Genomic DNA, 18,002 nt, shown 5'->3' with positions numbered 1-18,002 from the left:
CACGCACACGCACACACCCAGACTCACACTGCACTCAGTACAAAGCACAGTGAGCTTACCCGGGAAAATAATGATTAAGAGTTGTGTTTACTTTCATTTTCTCATCACTAACCGTCATTCGTCTGTTTATTGGAGCAAAATGAAGGCGGTGTTGACAGTGGTGGCCTCTCCTGATAGAGCAGAGGAGAGAGCAGGCGTTTGAAACCGATCTTCAGTCAGTTGAGGTAACAACAACCTGCGGACGCAGGCAGAGGTTGAACTGCAAACAGGGATTGTTTGGCAGGAAATGTGCAGCTCTGTTAATCTTTGGTGTAGTCTTTGTTGCAGATGTGCTTCACTTGAGCTTTTTTCACGTAAGTGTCAGTATTTGCAGCCACCTTAACCATCAGAGAACTGCCAACCTGTGGGAACGTTGTACTGTTTTTGTTTTTTTATTGACTCATAACTGTGATGAAACCAAAAAGTGGATAAAACGACCATTGTGATATACTGTGTTGTACTGTACATACTTTAAAGGAATTCATTTCATACTACATATCAAGAACAAACAGAAATTATGTCTATGTCAGATTGTAGAGCATTATTATTATTATTATGTACTGAAGACTTTAATCAGTGTCATTTAAAATCTGGTTAGTAAAATGAATCAAACTGGTTTTATGTTCTCTATCATGAACACTCCACTGTTATTCATTTCAATCTGCTGTAATATTTTAATTTTTCTGCCAAATGCAAAAAAAAAAAAAAGAAAATCTGCTGTAGATTTTAAAATTGCCTTTAATTTGTTTTGCATTTTCATTTTTATGAAGATTTTTATTCTTTTTAAAAAACTGTTTTTGAGCCATTTATTTTTGTAAGACATTTATTTTCATTGTTGCCGTCATAAAATACTTCTTTTTTTTTAACTGTACACCTACATAAATTATGTTGTCTACAAAGTGTTAATTTAGCACCTAATAAACATCTAATTCTCAACAACGTGAGTTGTTTCTCTGCTGCTCTCTGTTGGTTCGGTGAAACCGGCCGCTCTGCCTGTACAGTGAACGTCCAGCAGGGGGCGCAGGATGACTGGATCTACAGCGATCCAGCGAACAAGACCGGTGAGTCTAATTCTGACTGCTGCTGCCCTCTAGTGGTAAACCAGTGAAATGATCCCAGTTATTTACGTCACTTCTAACTGCTGCACACAAACCGCGCAGGATTTCAACCAATGTCCAGTTTAACTTCGTAAAAAATGTTAATCTGATGCCATAATCTGTCCTATTCTCATACGTTTGTGTCAATCTCTGATAAAAACTGCAGATTTTCTTTCTTTGGTGTCAAAATGGATGATTTGAGATAAAGCTGACTGATGAGGAGTACTTGGAGGCATTAATCTTTGATGTAAGTGCAACTTTTTATTTTATCATATTAGTTTGTTTCATAAATAAATGCACAATTAAAACCAGAAGTTTACATGCAGTGAATAAAAATTACATGTAATTTATTTTAACTAATTTACATTATTATAATTTATTTTCCCTCCCTGTCTGAAGTTAAACTAGATCAAATGTCTTTTGTTTTAGGTCAGTTAGAATTAACAAAATTATTTCTATTTGCTAAATGCCACATTAAGAGAGTTATTATGTCATTAAAAACAGAAGTTTACATTTATTTCCTGGAGTTGTGGCTCAGTGAGACGGTTTTAAGCAACACTAATGCACAAAAATAACAAAATTCACCCAGAAACATAAATATAAAACTCGAAATAAGCAATTTTGACAATTTATCTCAGAATTTAATTTATTTAATTTTTATTTATTTGGAAGAACAATCTGTGTCTACGCTTTAAATGTTGCTTCAATATTTCCACATAATGTTCTTTCCTCAAGCCGCCATCTATTTTATGAAGTGCACCATTTCCTGTTGTAGCAAAACTGCCCCACAGCATGATGCTGCAACCACCATACTACACAAACCTTACAAGTTTCCCTCTTTTCCCACTTTGTAAATGTATCTGTTCCTGTTTTATAGCCAATAAAAGCTATAGCTTTTATTAAATCTTCTCTCTCAACAAGAGAGAAGCTTGACACTGCAGTAATGTAAAACTTTTAGTTAATCTAACCTTTAATTTGAAGGGTTTAATTCAGTGGTAGAAGATCCCATATTATGAAATAATTGTTTTCATCACAATCATTTGTGCTGAATTTATTAGCACCTCCAACACTTACTGTCAAATAAATAAAATTGAACCATTTTCTTTAAAATTGACTCAAATWTTMTAAATTAAGTGGCACGTCTGGAAACTTTTCATTCACATTCGGTAACATTTTGTTTTTCTGGGGCGACACAGAGGTTCATTCCTCTTGAAAAAAGAAAGAACGGAGGCTCAGGAGGTAGAAGATAGAAGAAATATTTGAAATAACTCGTAGATAAATAGTGTTAAAGTCCACAGCTTATGAATCATAGAAACATACTACATCTATTTACCAACAAATGACAAGTCAGGCAGACAAACTTCTTTAGCAGTTTTTAGTTTTGGCATGAAACATGATTCGTTTACATGTAAATCTACTGCCACAGTTAAATCACTAAAGTCAAAATACTAACAAATAAACAAACTGATGCACCAGGGATCACGGCTCTTACTGCCTTTTTAAAAATCTTATAGCAGGAAAAATAAGTCACACCAAAACATGTTTCATCAATTATTAGTTTGGCAAAAATAGAGTTTCTGTTCACTGAGCTGCAGTTCATAGCCTTTATGAACTATGAAGTACCTGGATCCTAAAGCCACGTCTAAACATTAACGTACCGTTCATCATCATCATCATCATCATCATCATCATCATCATCATCATCATCATCATCATAATAATTGTCTGGAGACGACTCATCTCTTAAAGGGGGAGTAAAGCGGGGAAGAAATAAATCAACACTTATAAAAGCAAAGGAAACAGCATCCAGGTAGCAAAGAGTCATCATAAAAAGATTCACTTGAGTCGGCCATCTTGTTTCATCCCAGGTGAGGTTTAAAGGTTCCTCAAAGATGCTTCAGGCGAAATCCGATGCCGCGGTTGATCCCTTTATCATGAGCACATCAGTAAGTTCACCGCACAATCTGTGTCTGTGGTGAAGAAAACATGAGGTAATAAAAATATCCACAGGGATGTGACTGTCTGAACAACCAGGCTGTGTTTTAACGTTTAATACATTCGCATCATTGCGGAGAAACACGACAGGTCCCCGTCTTAGAAAATAAAAAGCTAAGGTATTTGCAAAAAAAAAAAAAGTAGAGCTAACACTTTTTGTTTATGTACAGTGCTGTGAACAAAATCCCCTCCTTACAGCTGATTTTTTTCCTCTTCATTATCATAAGAAGCTAATTTTAGACTCTGTAGCAGCCTGGGCGAATGGAGAAAAGTTTTGACGCAACTTGTTGAATCATGATTTAACTAGAAAGCCGAGCTCAGAYCCAAAGAGTCAAGAAATGAGTGAAACAGAACATGTCTGTGTAAAAGCTGCACATYATGCCCCGATCTAATGAAATTACCTATGAGAACAAAGCCTGGCATCTGTCAGYGTGGAAAGAGTTACGAAGCCGTTTCTGAGGCTTTTGAACCCCAGAAACCCAGAATATGAGACACTGACCACAAATGAAGAAAACATGGAACCGTGGTGAACCTTCCTAGCAATGACAGGCCAAAGAGAAGCACTTCAAAAACTCTTCCAGGACGTCACAAAGCAACATCTAAAGCGCTGCAGACATCATGTTTCTCAGTTAAGAGCAGCTCTAATTGTTCWACATCTTTGTAGGTTTAGAGAAAGCAAACACTGCAAAACCGCTGGAGTTTCTCAGATAGTGTAAAGTGAATTACGGTACTGTAAATTTGGCTGGATCGTCACCGGACTGTTCAGTCTAGAAGAGTTAAAAGAAACTTTTCAGCTTGTTTTAAGTCAATAGTTCTTGAATATTAATACAAAGGTCTGGTTCCACTGGATTATTTCACTTACAACACGGGAACAATATTAATAAATGAAATGATCTGTCAGGGGAACTTGCACTTTTTATTAATAMATTTTCACTAAAATCAAGCAGAAAAGTCACTTTTGTCTTATTCCAACTGCKCTAAGGATTTGCACTAGAAACTAGAACAAAGATACTTGGTTATATTTAGATTTTTTTRCAGCGAACAATTGAGCTTTTCAAAACCAAAACAGTCTGTAAGGGGGTGAATAGTTTCTCCAYAGCACTGACTCGTATTTACATCTCCTGTATTTGTGATCCCTACGTCCCAGCCTTGATCTGGCTGCTATGGCTTAATTTAGACTGGACAACACAGACAGGAGAGCACACAGCGCCGGGTTCAGCTGGAGTCACATTGGGGGTCATATGGGAGGAGGTAGAGGAGGCACATGGCCTCATGTGAGAGAGCAGTTTAATGGCGGCCCTGTTCGCTCAGAGGGAGACGAAGCCAGAGGAGGGAACGCCACTGACAGCGCTGCAGGAACGCGCCGCCGTTTCCTCACTGCCGTAACGACAAGATCAGGACCTGAAAACCAGAGTAGGGCTGGGCGATKAAGCGATTTTTAAGCATTTAATATTTGGAAAACCTTTTGTTTTTCACCATTTCACTCTTTTGGTTCAACTCATTTTCATTTTGGACCGTATCAAAATCACCAACGTCCTCAAAGAGCCGGTTCTGGCAGAATGCATTAACAAAATCCATTAACAAACTGTAAAACTGTTAATAAAAAGCTGGAAGTTGAAATTAAATAATACTGAACATGTAATTTGGCAGCATACAGATAAAAACGACTTTTGTTTGACTGATAAAATTATATTTAAGAGTCTAAAGGGCCACAAAAATACTTCTGGTGGGCCGGATTTGGCCACGCGCCTCGAGTTTGACACAAGTGGTTCAGAGTGATGTAATCTCACCAGGAGCCGCCATCTTGTTTGACGAACGGGTTTTACTGCTTCTGTTTGTTTGGACCATGAATTCAGGTCAATTTTACGGTGATATGGGTCAGGCTAAGATGTTTTTCTGAGATATTCTGAGAATAAAATCAGAATATTAGGAGGATGAAGTTTTATCAGAACTACAACACAAGAAAATATCCAAGCTTTATTATTAAAATAACTTTTTTTCCTCATAAGTTTTACTAGTAAAGTTGCGTCTTTATTCTGCTGATATTATGACTGTTTTCCTGTAAATAAACTGGCACTAATGTTCTGCCRTACAACCAACAGAATGAATGACTGAAGCAAAAGCTGCTTCTTAAAAGTGTTTGTTTTTTGTTTAAAGAAAAAAATCAATTAAAATCGGAAATCGGATCTGGTATGAAAAAAATGGTAGATTWAATTTTTCAGCCCCGCCGCCCAGCACTAGCTCGCCTCCATGGCGACGCCTCCCGACAGTCTGACCTCAGCCCGTCTCTCTCCGACCCGGCGGGTCGTTCACTGTCCCGCCGCGTACGGCCAGCTGATGGAGCTCCCCGACAGCTGCATGTCTCGGATCAGCGTCTCGATGGGCGTCTTGCCCACCAGCCTCATGAAGAAGAGCTGAGAGATGAGGTTCGCCGGCACGGCGCGCAGAGCCGGCAGGCGCAGCAGCAAGCGTCCGAAGCGCTGCGGCTGGCTGGGGTACGTCAGCCGCTCGTACTCGGTCAGGGCGACCTGCGCCTTCTCCTGCAGCGACTCCACATGGGCCGGGTCGGACAGGCCGCACGCGTCTGGAAACAGGAAACAGGAAACAGAAACCCTCTAAATACCAAGTATTTCTAGAGTTTAGTTAAAATGTCTTATTACAAGTGAAATAAGACAAAACTAACATACAGCTCTAGAAAAAACTAAGAGCCAAAACCTCCTGGTTTTTCCACCAAATGTTGATTTCTGAACTCTTCCTGAGTTAAAACATTAGTGTTGTTGTTTCTAAATGAATATGAAATAGTTTTCTTTGCATTATTTGAGGTCTGAGATCACTGAATCTTTTTCATTATTTTGACCATTTCTTATTTTCTGCAAATAAATACTAAATATTTGTTTGGAATTGCGGAGACATGTTGTCAGTAGTTCATAGAATAAAAGAACAATGTTAAGTTTACTCAAACATAAACCTATAAAAAGTAAAATCAGAGAAACTGATTATATCAAGTGGTCTCTCAATGAATTCAGAGCTGTACAACATACAGGAGGTATTTTATGTCAATAAATCCTTAATATTGATGAAAAAGTTCTGGTTCCACTAGCAGATTATTTCACTTATAACATGAGAGAAATGTTTTGTTATAAATGAAATAATCTGCCAGTGGAACCAGAACTTTTTCATCAATATTAAACTACTATTTGTCTGCTATGTTTGTCTGCTACGTTAGTAGACAAACAGTCTACTAACATAGCAGTCTGTTTGTCTACTAACATAGCAGACTGTTTGTCTACTATTTTAGTAGACAAACAGTCTACTAACATAGCAGACTGTTTGTCTACTATGTTAGCGCTTCTTCTAACGCGCTAACAGTGGAGCTAATTTTTCATCTAGCGCTTTAGCATTTTTGCTAGCAAACTTAACTTCCTCTAAACTAGTTTTCAGGGCAAATTCTAGGAGTGTGAGGAAAATATTGGTTGATAATAGCCATCAATTTACAATATTCTACTTTATTACTTCTATTTCATGTCTTCCTGACATCATGCAGCCATGATGAACAAAATCTGAAAATAATTTCTCTGAAAAAATGTAAACACAGAACCTTAGAGATCCCAGATATTACTTAGTTGATGCTGAAATAAAACAATCTTCTTCACATAAAATGGTTTCTTCATCGCAGATTAAACAACTAATTTCTCCAACAGCCTGCTGGGAACAAAATGCTCCTGTCTACGTTTGTTATCTCGATGCAACTGGTTCTTTTTTAAGCTAAAGTGCATTTTAAAGCCTGAGTGATTCAAAGGTCAGAGTTCAGCAGCTTGGAAACTAAATACTTTCACCTGAAGAGAATCACTTACTGGGATGTAAATGAATAAAGAAGCAGCTAAAGTCAAAATAAAGACCTTCAGATAAGCAGTATCTAATGAAGAAAAGCAATAACTGAATATGTTTGCACATCTAAAATAATGTTTTACGTCTCAAGAGGAAATAACGGCACTTTTATGTCTGTTAGAGGAATATTTTCTAATCCCCTGCAGAAGCTTGTAGAGTTTAACAAACTGACCAAACTCATCCATCAGCCACAATAATGATTAAAACAATGTCGTTCATTTCAAGGTAAAAAACCGTCAACTGATTTCTGGTTTTGAAAAGCTTCACACCTCTTGACTTTAATTTCTCCCATTTTATAAAAATGCAAAAGAAAAGCATCAGCATCTTTCTCTAACCTTGTTTTGAGCTTTTATTACATTTTTATATCAGGAAAATATTTGACTTTTTGCTTCATATGTGAGAGAGCAGTTTCTATAAAACAGATTTCCTGTGTGAACTCTTCACAGCTCACTGATTTTTCATACAACATATTTAATGTATTCAGAAGGAAATGCAGTTTGCTCATTTTAAATGGTTTTAATATTTTTTATTAGCAATTACTGCAGTAAGTTTGACTCAAAGTGTATAAGCATTTAAATACTGCTTATATAATTAAATACTCCTTACTGTTATCTTCTCAAAATCTTGCTCTCTCTCACCGTTTTCATACCGTATCCATTACTTTCCTAATGCAAATCAGATACAGTAGATATTTCTACACATAATAAGGTCTGAGCTGATGATGCTCGTTTTAATATGCTCCTTAACTCCATGTTGTTCCCCCACAAAAAATTTAAACTTCATAGTTTTCAAATGATTTAGTTTTGATTACATTTGTAAAAATCAGAAAATACTACTACAACTCACCTATAAAGTACAACTGTGGCAAAACTTACATCTATACAGAAAATAAATTAATAAAACATTTTTAATCTGTAAGTCTTTCGTAGCTCACAGCTTGAATAAAACTTCACATGTAGAAAATATAATTTGCTCTTTTTATTTGTTTCTTGCATTTTTTGTTTTAAACAATTAACTAAAATGGAGAACGGATAACTTTGATTCTTTTGGTACAACTTTACTACAAAGCTCCCCTTACAAATGGAGTTCATAGTTTATCGTTGTTACTAATTGATCTGTAAACTCTTTATAAATCACTACATTTAATTTATTAGGGGCAAAAAACTGACCAGTTTCTTACCAGATTTTGAGCCAAAACTGTTTATTTCATGTAAATCAAACATTTTCAGACTAAGTTACTGCCGACATTCAGCATTTCTAAGCATAACTTTAGCATTTAATATTGTACTTTATTATTTGAATATAAATACTCAAACAGCCTTAAAGAGTTGTGAAGCTTCATAACTCAAAGTAGTGACTTGGTCTGAAATGTTTAATTTAGCAGCTCTGGTTGAAATATTTAGAGAAGAAATTTGGGTCAGTTTTGTCTCTTTCTCGCTCTTATTTAATGCTTGATAAAAACTTTTTTGACTTTTCTGACTGATTTTTCTAAACAAGCTGAAGATCAGTTGCTTTCTTGGAGCATTTTTACTTTTAAACAGTAAATATGTATTAAAATGTATTTTACATATTTAAAGTGGTAAAAGTTTTCTTCTGATTTCAGCCTCTGTGGCGACTAAACGACGTGTTTTTGTTGATCCTCATCTACCTAATAGCTTGTTGACACACACGTCAGACTACTGCTTTAAAGGAGTTTTTCCATTGTTTCCCCGTATTCAGTAAGGTCAAAGGTCAAACCCAAACCAACAGCCTCCCTGCAGCTGGCGGTGTTTTGTTTCCGTGACATCTGAACCCGGCCGAAACATCAAATGGGCTGATTTGTTTTGGTTTCCCCTGAAGGAGCCTGGAGTCAGATCGCAGCGCAGATAGTCACAGTCAGCGTTCGGACGTACCGGGAGAGAAGAGGGCGATGGCTTTGAGGCAGCTGTACTCGGCGGAGTCCACCTGCAACCGGTTCAGCTTGTCCACCTGGTCCTGGAACACCCGGACCTGGTCCATGAAGGACACCACGCGCTCCGCGGACATGGGGGACGAGTGGAAGCCGGCGGCGGCCAGCAGGGGCGCCATGTGCAGCGGCAGGGCGGACTGCGCCGCGTTCAGGATGAACAGCTCGCTCCAGCTCAGCCTCAGCAGCGCCACCTGCAGGCCGACATGCACAGAGTTAAACAGGGAAAAACTGCAGGGCCAGACAACAATTTTGCCTTATTCACGTATTTTATTCATTTGAACTGAAGAAATGACATCAGATTTTTAGACCTTAACATTTTATTTTATTAAATGAATCTGGAGAAGGCACTCTACCCTTTGCCGGAACCCTTGAAAATAAAACCCTTGCACTGAGAAGTAGTTCCTATGATGAGCTCAGCAGATGTTTGCTAATTGCTGTTGGCTAGTTTGAAGGAGCAGAGTGAGAGATTCACGGGAAAGAGCTAATCTGTGAGGAGGAAGCTTGGAAACTTGCTGCAGCTCTGAAGTTGTTTAGCACAGCTGAATGGTTGCCATGGAGATGAAAGGATTTCTCAAACATGCATGAAAGAATCAAAGCCACACTCCAGGTTTGTTTATGATGATGGAATAGCAATAAAAGCATGATGAAAAAAGCTCAAAAATGTCTTTTTAACATAACACCACCCCTTCTGAATCCAAACAAGCTGCTGGCCTCTCCCACCAACTCAACGTTTACACTCGCAAGGGAAAACGGCTGAAAACAGATGAGCAATTATACAGCCATACATCTTTGAAAGGCAGAAGTGGCGCCTCCTGCACAACCAACATGAATGCAGCAAGTGGTTTCTGGATGGCAAGTCAACAACAAAACACTTGTGTTTTTGCTTTTTGCTGAGATTGCTAGGTGACGGCAGGGTTTCTCTGTGGTTGCTAGGTAATGCCTGCTGATTTGCGGAGGTTTGTGATCGGTTCATTTTAAGCACTTGGGTTGTTTTCAGAAACAGTTCAGATAAAGATGACCAAACGTGAATTTAACCTGATAGGTTTCAAATGTCGGACTGACCTGCTCTGAGACGGGGAGTTCTGGAAAGTACGGGATGTTTCTGGCCCACTCGATGGTGCTGAAGAGGAGGCGGGCAGCCAGCTCACAGATGCTGTCGATGCCCATGACGGACGCGCCGCTCGCCGACGCCTGTATCTGCGTCTGAGCGTAGGGGGTGCCGTAGCGGCTGTTGCTGTACGGCTCGGCCCGAAGCAGCTGGGAGATGAGCTCCGACACCGGCTGGCCGTTGAAGTAGTCCGCCCCGATGTGACCCGGGCCCGGACCCCCAGGTCCTCCAGACAGGGAGTTCGGACTGATACCTGAGTGAGACGGAGGGATTCGACCCCGCTGGACAGCTGCAGGGGAGCAGAACAAAAGAACTGAAATGTTAATAAAAAAATAAATTATTGCCAGTGTTTCTCAATTATTTTCTGGCATCCCTCCCCCTGAGGGATCATATTTTTTTCACGCCCCTCCTCTCATTGCCCTTCCCTCCCCAGAATTTAAATACTATTGCAAATCTGTTCATATTGAATCATTTATTGATCAAACCACTGGCTCTAGCATTATTATCAAAACAGCTGTTTTATTGTTCTAAGCCTCAAGATAATTACCAAAATCAGTTTATTGAGTGAATCACTAACATTTAATCAAGACTACTCAGTTGGAAAATGTGCAAATGATTCACTGGATGTGCATTTTTAGACTTAAAATTGTAAAAAATATTTACAACTATAAGCATTGGTTACTTATCAGCTTCTTCAGTTTTCACCATACTGTACTAAATTGCAGAATACTGAGGGTCTTGTAAGGTTATAGTTGGTTCTGGTTTAACAAATGAGTAAGTACTAAATGTTTTAGCACATCAGAAGCAAATTTTCAGCCCCAGGACTTTGAAACGATTTTTAAAACAACTTTTAGAAAGAACCAGTCTTGCTGAGCGGGTCACATYACATACTTTCTTCCGGCAATATTACGTGTCTACTCTGCCAATATTTAAATTACTCTGCTTATACTACTGGGTTTTAGTAGTATTATTATTGTATTTGAAAAAAATGAACATTTCTTAGCCTGGACATAAAACTCTGTCATACTTGCTTTACTGACCTCTGCTGCCTTTTCTCTTTTCACTGTCTGTTTTTTGATATTTTATGTGACAAAACAACACAATGTGTTGCACAATTGTGAAATGGTATGAAAGCCTTGAACACATTATGCAGTATTGTTCAATTATCCTCCATTATTATCAGGTCGTTGAGGCAAAAGCGTAAACAGAAGAGCCCAAATTTTTCTGCATCTATAAATTCTCTCTGTAAATATTGTAAAATATTGTAAAGATTTGTTATACTAAAGCTATGAAGAGTGGAAATTGTTTATTGGTAGCAAACTTGTAAGGGTTGGCGGCGCAAATAAGCTGAATATTCGATGTATAAACCTCTTGCTTTGTACAACGGTTTTGAATTATTTTTACTTGATTTGAATTTTTTTGTTTTGTAGATTGACTGTAACAACTATTTTCTCTGATTGTTTTTTTTTTTTTAGATTCAATCGGTGACAAACAGCAACTTTAGGTGATGAATCACCTTCATTGATGTGCATTCATACGGTAAGAATGGCCTAGTCCAAGTCTTAGCCTAAACCGAATAGAGAGTTTAAGACGTATGCTGTCCAGATGGTCTGAGTGAATTTGAACTTCTCTTTGAAGAATAATATGATTGAATTTCAGACTGTAGATTTGAAAAGCTGCTGGAAACAAACCTCAGATTTGCAGCATAGATTGAACCAAACAAATTTCTGGTTTAAAAAAAGACAATAAAAAAAAAATCACACCTTTTGATGTCTATATTAATAGATAAACTTCGTTGAAGTTACGGCTGTAAAGTCACAAAATGTGACGAAGTTCAACACTATTAAAAAACCAATCTGGTTGATATTGAAACAAAAAGAAATGCATTTAATTGATTTAAAAATTTTCCTTAAAATCTAAATAATAATTTGTGCAATGTTAATTTTTTTTTTTCTACTAGTGGAGATGACAACAAACTGCACTGATACAGGGTAGACAAACATGACAGAGTTGCAGTCATGTAGCAGCAGAGAGAGATTCCTCTGCTGCAGGTTTCTCCTCTCGTCTCTCCTTTGAACCGCAGCTCCGATGGAAGAATCTTCCAGAAAGCGGTCAGCTGACTGGGTCATAGGTGAAGCGGGCGCTTCCAGGTAATGTGGAAACAGTTGGACCTGCGTCACGGCTCCAGTTCATTAATAACTGTGGCGCGCTGCCACGCACTGTGGGCTGTGTGTGGCAGAGCACCACAAACTGGACTGAGATTACAATAAAAGCACATAAATTCCAGGTCCAGCTGGAGTTTCAGAAACTGACTTTGTGTGACGCAGTTTCTAATATATAAATCACAGTTTTTTGTGATCACATGCCTCATTCTTAGGTGTTAATAGCTCGTTATGTGGGATAAATCTGTGGGAACAGTGTGACACACAGCTCGTAAAGACGAATACATTCAGTGCAATCATTAACTTTTTTGTTTTTTACTCCTCTGAGGATTAAATGCAGCTGGATCCCCTGCAGCAGCGGTGCAGCAGCAGTGCAGCAGCGGTGCTGCAGGGGATCCAGCTGCAGCGTGAAAACATGCTCAGGTTGACAGTATAAATACTGTCCTCAGGTCACACGGCCGGGCGCGGCGTGATTTTACTGGGACATAAATTGTCCCAGGAGTTATTGCGATAAATGATAATATTGGTGTTTTGAGACCATTTTCAAATAATATCATAGTAATGGCACAAAAATGCAAGAACACATTCTCAAAGATAGATCAACTTTAAATTATAATGGAACTGGAAGACACTTTAAATGTCCAACACAAATAAACAAAATGGTAGAAACGACAAACGAAATGTGAAGTCTCTGGAAACAAATTTGTCCTTCAAATGATAGCTGAGACCAAAACACCAGACTGAAAACGTTTATCATCCAGTTTTCAGTAGAAACAGAGAAAACAATAAATTATTGAAATGGAAATTATTGCGCTTCTCTTAATTTATTATGTGATTAACTGATTTATTGCTTATTGCAACAGGACTAGAACAGCATTCTGTCTAAGTTACTAGCATTAGTCTGACCTTACTTGAATTTAAATCAATTGTAAGTTTCTCTGAACTTTAAACTGTATATTAAACACAATCTAAAAACAACTCGGCTGTTAAAAACATTTGAATTGTCGTCATTTAAATGTTTCCCACCCCGTTAGTGAAGCTGAAGAGCTGCAGAGACAGACTGATGCATCCTGGATGCACAAAGCAGCGTTATCGCAGATCCTTCCTCCCAGCAGCTGTTAGACTCCGTAGCCATCACTACTGCTGCTGTTTGCTTCTTAAAATATAAATATCTGTTATGCACACATATATAAATGCACCTTTGTATGTTTTTCTTTCTTTAAATTAAATTATTTTACTGAATGATTTCCACCAAATTAAAGACAAACAACAGAGAATTGTTCAGAGAAAGTTTGAGGTTAAGAGAAAATTCAAACTTGTATTTCTTCAACAAAGCCTTTAGAACAAAATTCCAACAGGTTTCAGGTTTCAAACACATTGAAGTTTGTTGCAATGTGACAAAATGTGTAAAAACCGAAGGTGTGTGAATATTTTATGTGCGTCTGGAGGAGAAACCAGCTTTATGCCGCGGTGTGAGAAGCTTTCATACCTTCTTTGCGCATCCCGACGCGGAAACACTTCTTCAGACGGCAGTATTGGCACTGGTTACGGTGATGCTGGTCAATTTGGCATTCTCTGTTCGATCTGCACACGAGGAACAAAAAAAACTTAAATACATTCATCTTTTTTTCATGACATAGTGAGGAAACACAGCTTGAAACATAAGCCTACCCCCTGCTGCTGTGAGTGAACTACATGGACTGGCTGCAGAGCTACACAGACTGTGACCTTTGTAAATCATCAGCGTTACACACCCTCGTGTTGCTTTTTACAGCAGGTTGAGCTCTGCCAACGTTTTACAGGGAGCCCTTTTCAAGCCCAGATGCAAGAAGAAGAAGAAGAAAAAAAGCCCATTTGGAGTTAATGCATTTTTTTTTCAGAGGAATAAACAACTGAACTTGGCAGCTGGGAGAGGAGTTGGTGAGAGCAGAGGGCTGGGCTGCAGCGCTGATGTAGCTGCGGTGAAGAATAATGGGAATGTTGACCTTCTGAGGCGATCCATCCTCACATGACAAACCTTCAGGGCTTCATTTGTGCTCCTTTTGTTGCCTTGTCTCAAGGCTGTTTGTGGGATGAAGCTCAGATTTAAAGATATTGTTTTCTCCTGACTACGTTACAGATAAGATCATAAGAAGTCTTGTTTACTTTTCTGGTTTATGTGTATTTAAGGGGGGGAGAAAAACACCAAATCAAAGTAAGTTTAAGAGATTTACTTCTTCAAAGAAAGTGTTGAGTTGAAGTTTTAACAGAATCACATTTTTTTTTTATTAGAATGAATTTGGGCTGGAACTGATGATTGATTTAGTTGGTGGCTAATTTTATACAATATTAAAAATACAAAATAAACAAACCAATTCCTTGTTTAAATAAGAATATAAACATTTTAGTGCCTAAAATTTAGTGTATGCTTGATTGTTTCTAGATAAATTGATCATTTTTGCATTAACTGATTATTAATTTGATAGTAAAAGTTGCTTAACAGAATGTTGTTTTTGTCTTTTTTTTTTTTTTACAGAATTTTAAACAAGGGCTGGCGATATGAACTTAAAGTTAACACTATTGTGATAACAATTAAAGTGACAATAAGAGCTTTTTACATTTCTTTTCTCGGTATCTGTTTGGTTGTGACTGCATGGCATACCAATTATAGCTCCACAAACACAAACACTGCTCTTGAGAAACGTTAACATTTATAATATGCTTCTTTAAGTCACCAATCATGTAAATACGTTTGCTTTGTATCACTAAACTGCTCACATATTTTCACATTTATTGATATTTATTTATACATTAATTGAACAAAGTGGGGAAAAAAGAGTAAAATTAACAATCCTAACAAAATTAACAAATCTGAGGGGGTTATAAGAAATTTATCATAATACATGGTACAATAATACCCTCTCTTAATTTGACCTGGGTGAGGCTAAAAGTTGCTTGAGGAGTTCTGAACATGCAATTTACCAGTAGAACTAGCAGTTTTTCTAATCAATATTTACTAATTATTGACTTAAAACAAGCTCTTATATGTTGCTGAAAAGTTACTTTTGTCTTATTTCAACAAGTGTATTAAGATATCTGCTCCGGAAACTAGTCAAAAATACTTTGTCAGATTGTGGCGTAAATTTACAGACAAATGTTTTTTTTATTATCTTAAATATAAAATATCTAAATTACATAATTACTGCTCTGAGGGTGTTGTTCTTTCAGCAAGCGGCCTTTTTTACAGTCTTTATACTCCAGTTAACGATTAATCGATTGCTAAATCAGTTTAGATTAATCCCGATTAATCGTGATTAACCGATTTGGTGCTATTGAACGGTGGATTTCCCAGCAGCTCCTACCTGCAGGAGTAGTTCAGGTTCCTCCTGATGCTCCTCTTGAAGAAGCTCTTGCAGCCCTCGCAGGTGAACACGCCGTAGTGCTTCCCGCTGGACTTGTCCCCGCACACCACGCAGTCCACCACGCAGGTCTTGTCCTCGTCGCCCACGTCCACGTCGCTGCTGCCGGCCTGCGGCGAGTCGTTGTCCTCCTCCCTCCTCAGGTACGCCTTGTCTCCCAGCCCGTTGGTGTCCCCGTTGGGGTTGCCCCATCCCCCGCTCACCATGGCCATATTCTCAAAGACGCGCCGCCCCGTGAGAGGATCATACACGGACCCTTCGCCGTCTCAGCCGGGTTTCACGTTGCCCCCCTTTCAAAGTTTGAAGAACTGGTTTCAGACTCCGAGGTTGCGACGCCTGGTTTGGATTTGAGCAACTTCGTCCTGGAAGATCTGAAAACAGGAGACGAAGTTGTCCCGATTCGCCTGCGTTGACCTTTATCCCCTTCGCCGTCTGGCAGTCCTGACCCGGAGGTCCTTCCTCTGCGATATTTTTCCTCTTCCTTCTTTAATCCCTCGGCTCGCTCCCTCTCTCGCCTCTTGTTCAGCCCTGACCTCTGATCAATGGCTCTTGAGCTCAGAGAGAAACTTCAGACGCGCATTAAGTGGTTCAGAGTTCAGGCAGGAGTAAAGGGTGCAGCCCTGCTCTTTTCACAGGAAACAATAAATTACTCTTTGACTCTTTCTCCTTCCCTCTCACCCGCTTTCTCCGACCCCGGCTGTGAAAGGACGAAGAAAGTACCTCACCTATGATTGAGCATGATGAAAAGGGTCGCAGATACTGGAAAAAATCTGCCTCCTCTCTTCTCTTTCAGGAGAGCACTTTCCCTCAAAGCGTCCAGCAGGTGATAGAAAAATAAAACCCAGTCAGTTCTCCTTCAGGCAGGGTTAAACTGCCCTGCCCTTTCCTCTAACTTATAAACTCGTCCAACCAGTTCCTGCCGTGCTGAGGTGCTATCTTCTGATCTGAGCTCATCCAGTCCAGACGCACGCTTAACTTGTTGAGGCTTTTTCAGAAATGCACACAGATGGCTAAAAGAAATAAAAGTGTTTTATTCTTTTGCTTTTCTGTTTTTGGAAACTATCTAATTCTTCTGACTCAGCTGGTTTCTGGAGTAGCAAAGTTCACCAAAGACGTCCTCCTGCTCTGCCCTCTATGACGAAACTCTGTTTTCTTCTGCTCCTTCAAAGCCAATGGGGTCAGAGGATCAAATGTCAGAGAAAAAACAAGCCAAAACAAAGGCTGAGTTGAGAAATCTCCTCCGTCACAGTCTGCTCCCCTTTCCCAAAGTCATGTCTCTGTTGTCTTGTTTTCTCAGAGCTTGTCCATCCTGCAGTAACATCCAGAGGCCAGAACGTCCCCGCTTCAGCTGTCACAGACTCAGGGTTTTACTGCTGCGCTCCTCTCTGATCGTCCTTTTCCCCGGTTTTTCCAGCCGGCTTTGGCAGGAATAAATTAGCGAAAACACAGAGCGCTCCTTTTCTGTTCGAGCCACGGCAGAGATAGCCTCCTCTTCCTCCGCTTCGCTCCCTCCTTTAGGGAGAGTGAGCGTGTGTCTGTGTGCTGAGGGATTTGACACTGCTATTCAAGCCCTGCAGTTGCCATGGCTCTGGATGCCTTATAAGGCCAGCGAAGTCAAAGAGCACCGAGTGGGCTGCGGCCAAACCCACACACACATTGAGAAAGAATGCCGGGCCGCCTGACTGGCTGCCTGCGTTCCCCCGCTGACCCCCGGGCCAGCCTGGGAGCATGGGGAGGGAGGCGGGGCGCCGTACAACCGTCGCTTCATGTTCCCCCCGCCGCTCCATTCCCAAAGACCTCCTCCGGCTCTGTTGACCCAATAATAACAAGGAGGCCCTGTTGTTGTTGAGCAACTTGTCAAAAGGTTATATGATACTCTGCTGGCTGCTTTTCACACCTGCCGCTCACACTCACAGGTCCGTGTGAAGGATGTCGCCGATCGGATGGCGATCGTTTTTAAAAACAGATCCTCAAAGGAGTCGGACGAGTGGTTTTGATACCTCGATCAATAGTTTCATAAAGGCTTTATGAAGCGATGGTGGGCATTAGTCATAACCTTAATCATGATAAAATTTTGACTTATCATTGTCCCAATAAACTCCAATTCAGCGTTTTATAAGCCTGGCGGGCCACCAGGCTTTGCTTGCTCCCCCACCAGGCTAAGAATTGTTAATTTATTATACGATTTTTTTATACACCAGTAATTCTGTAACCAACTTTACTGGTCTACACACTAACAACTTCATCAACTAAAGTGACAAATCAAAGATAAAATATCAACACATTTTGGACACTTTAATTAGGATGAAACGACTGAAAGAACTTTTTTTGTTTGCGTTTTTTAAGACTTCATAGTTGGTGTTTAGG

The 18,002-nt window shown here is 39.4% G+C and overlaps 1 protein-coding gene across 1 annotated transcript; it reads right to left on the bottom strand.

The window, feature by feature from the left end:
- Positions 1–2,494: 2,494 nt before the first annotated feature.
- nr2f6b (nuclear receptor subfamily 2, group F, member 6b) lies at positions 2,495–17,301 on the bottom strand. The gene is made up of 5 exons (XM_008406544.2): positions 15,579–17,301; positions 13,727–13,821; positions 10,030–10,364; positions 8,912–9,158; positions 2,495–5,715 (listed from the first exon to the last, which is right to left on the bottom strand). The coding sequence occupies exons 1-5, from the start codon at positions 15,845–15,847 to the stop codon at positions 5,441–5,443; spliced, it is 1,221 nt and encodes a 406-aa protein (XP_008404766.1). The 5' UTR covers positions 15,848–17,301; the 3' UTR covers positions 2,495–5,440.
- Positions 17,302–18,002: the final 701 nt, after the last annotated feature.

Source organism: Poecilia reticulata, linkage group LG4 (genome assembly GCF_000633615.1).
Source record: "Poecilia reticulata strain Guanapo linkage group LG4, Guppy_female_1.0+MT, whole genome shotgun sequence".
Lineage (NCBI taxonomy): Eukaryota > Metazoa > Chordata > Actinopteri > Cyprinodontiformes > Poeciliidae > Poecilia > Poecilia reticulata.
Note: the sequence above shows the minus strand (reverse complement) of the source record. Positions and strands in the feature narration are given on the sequence as shown.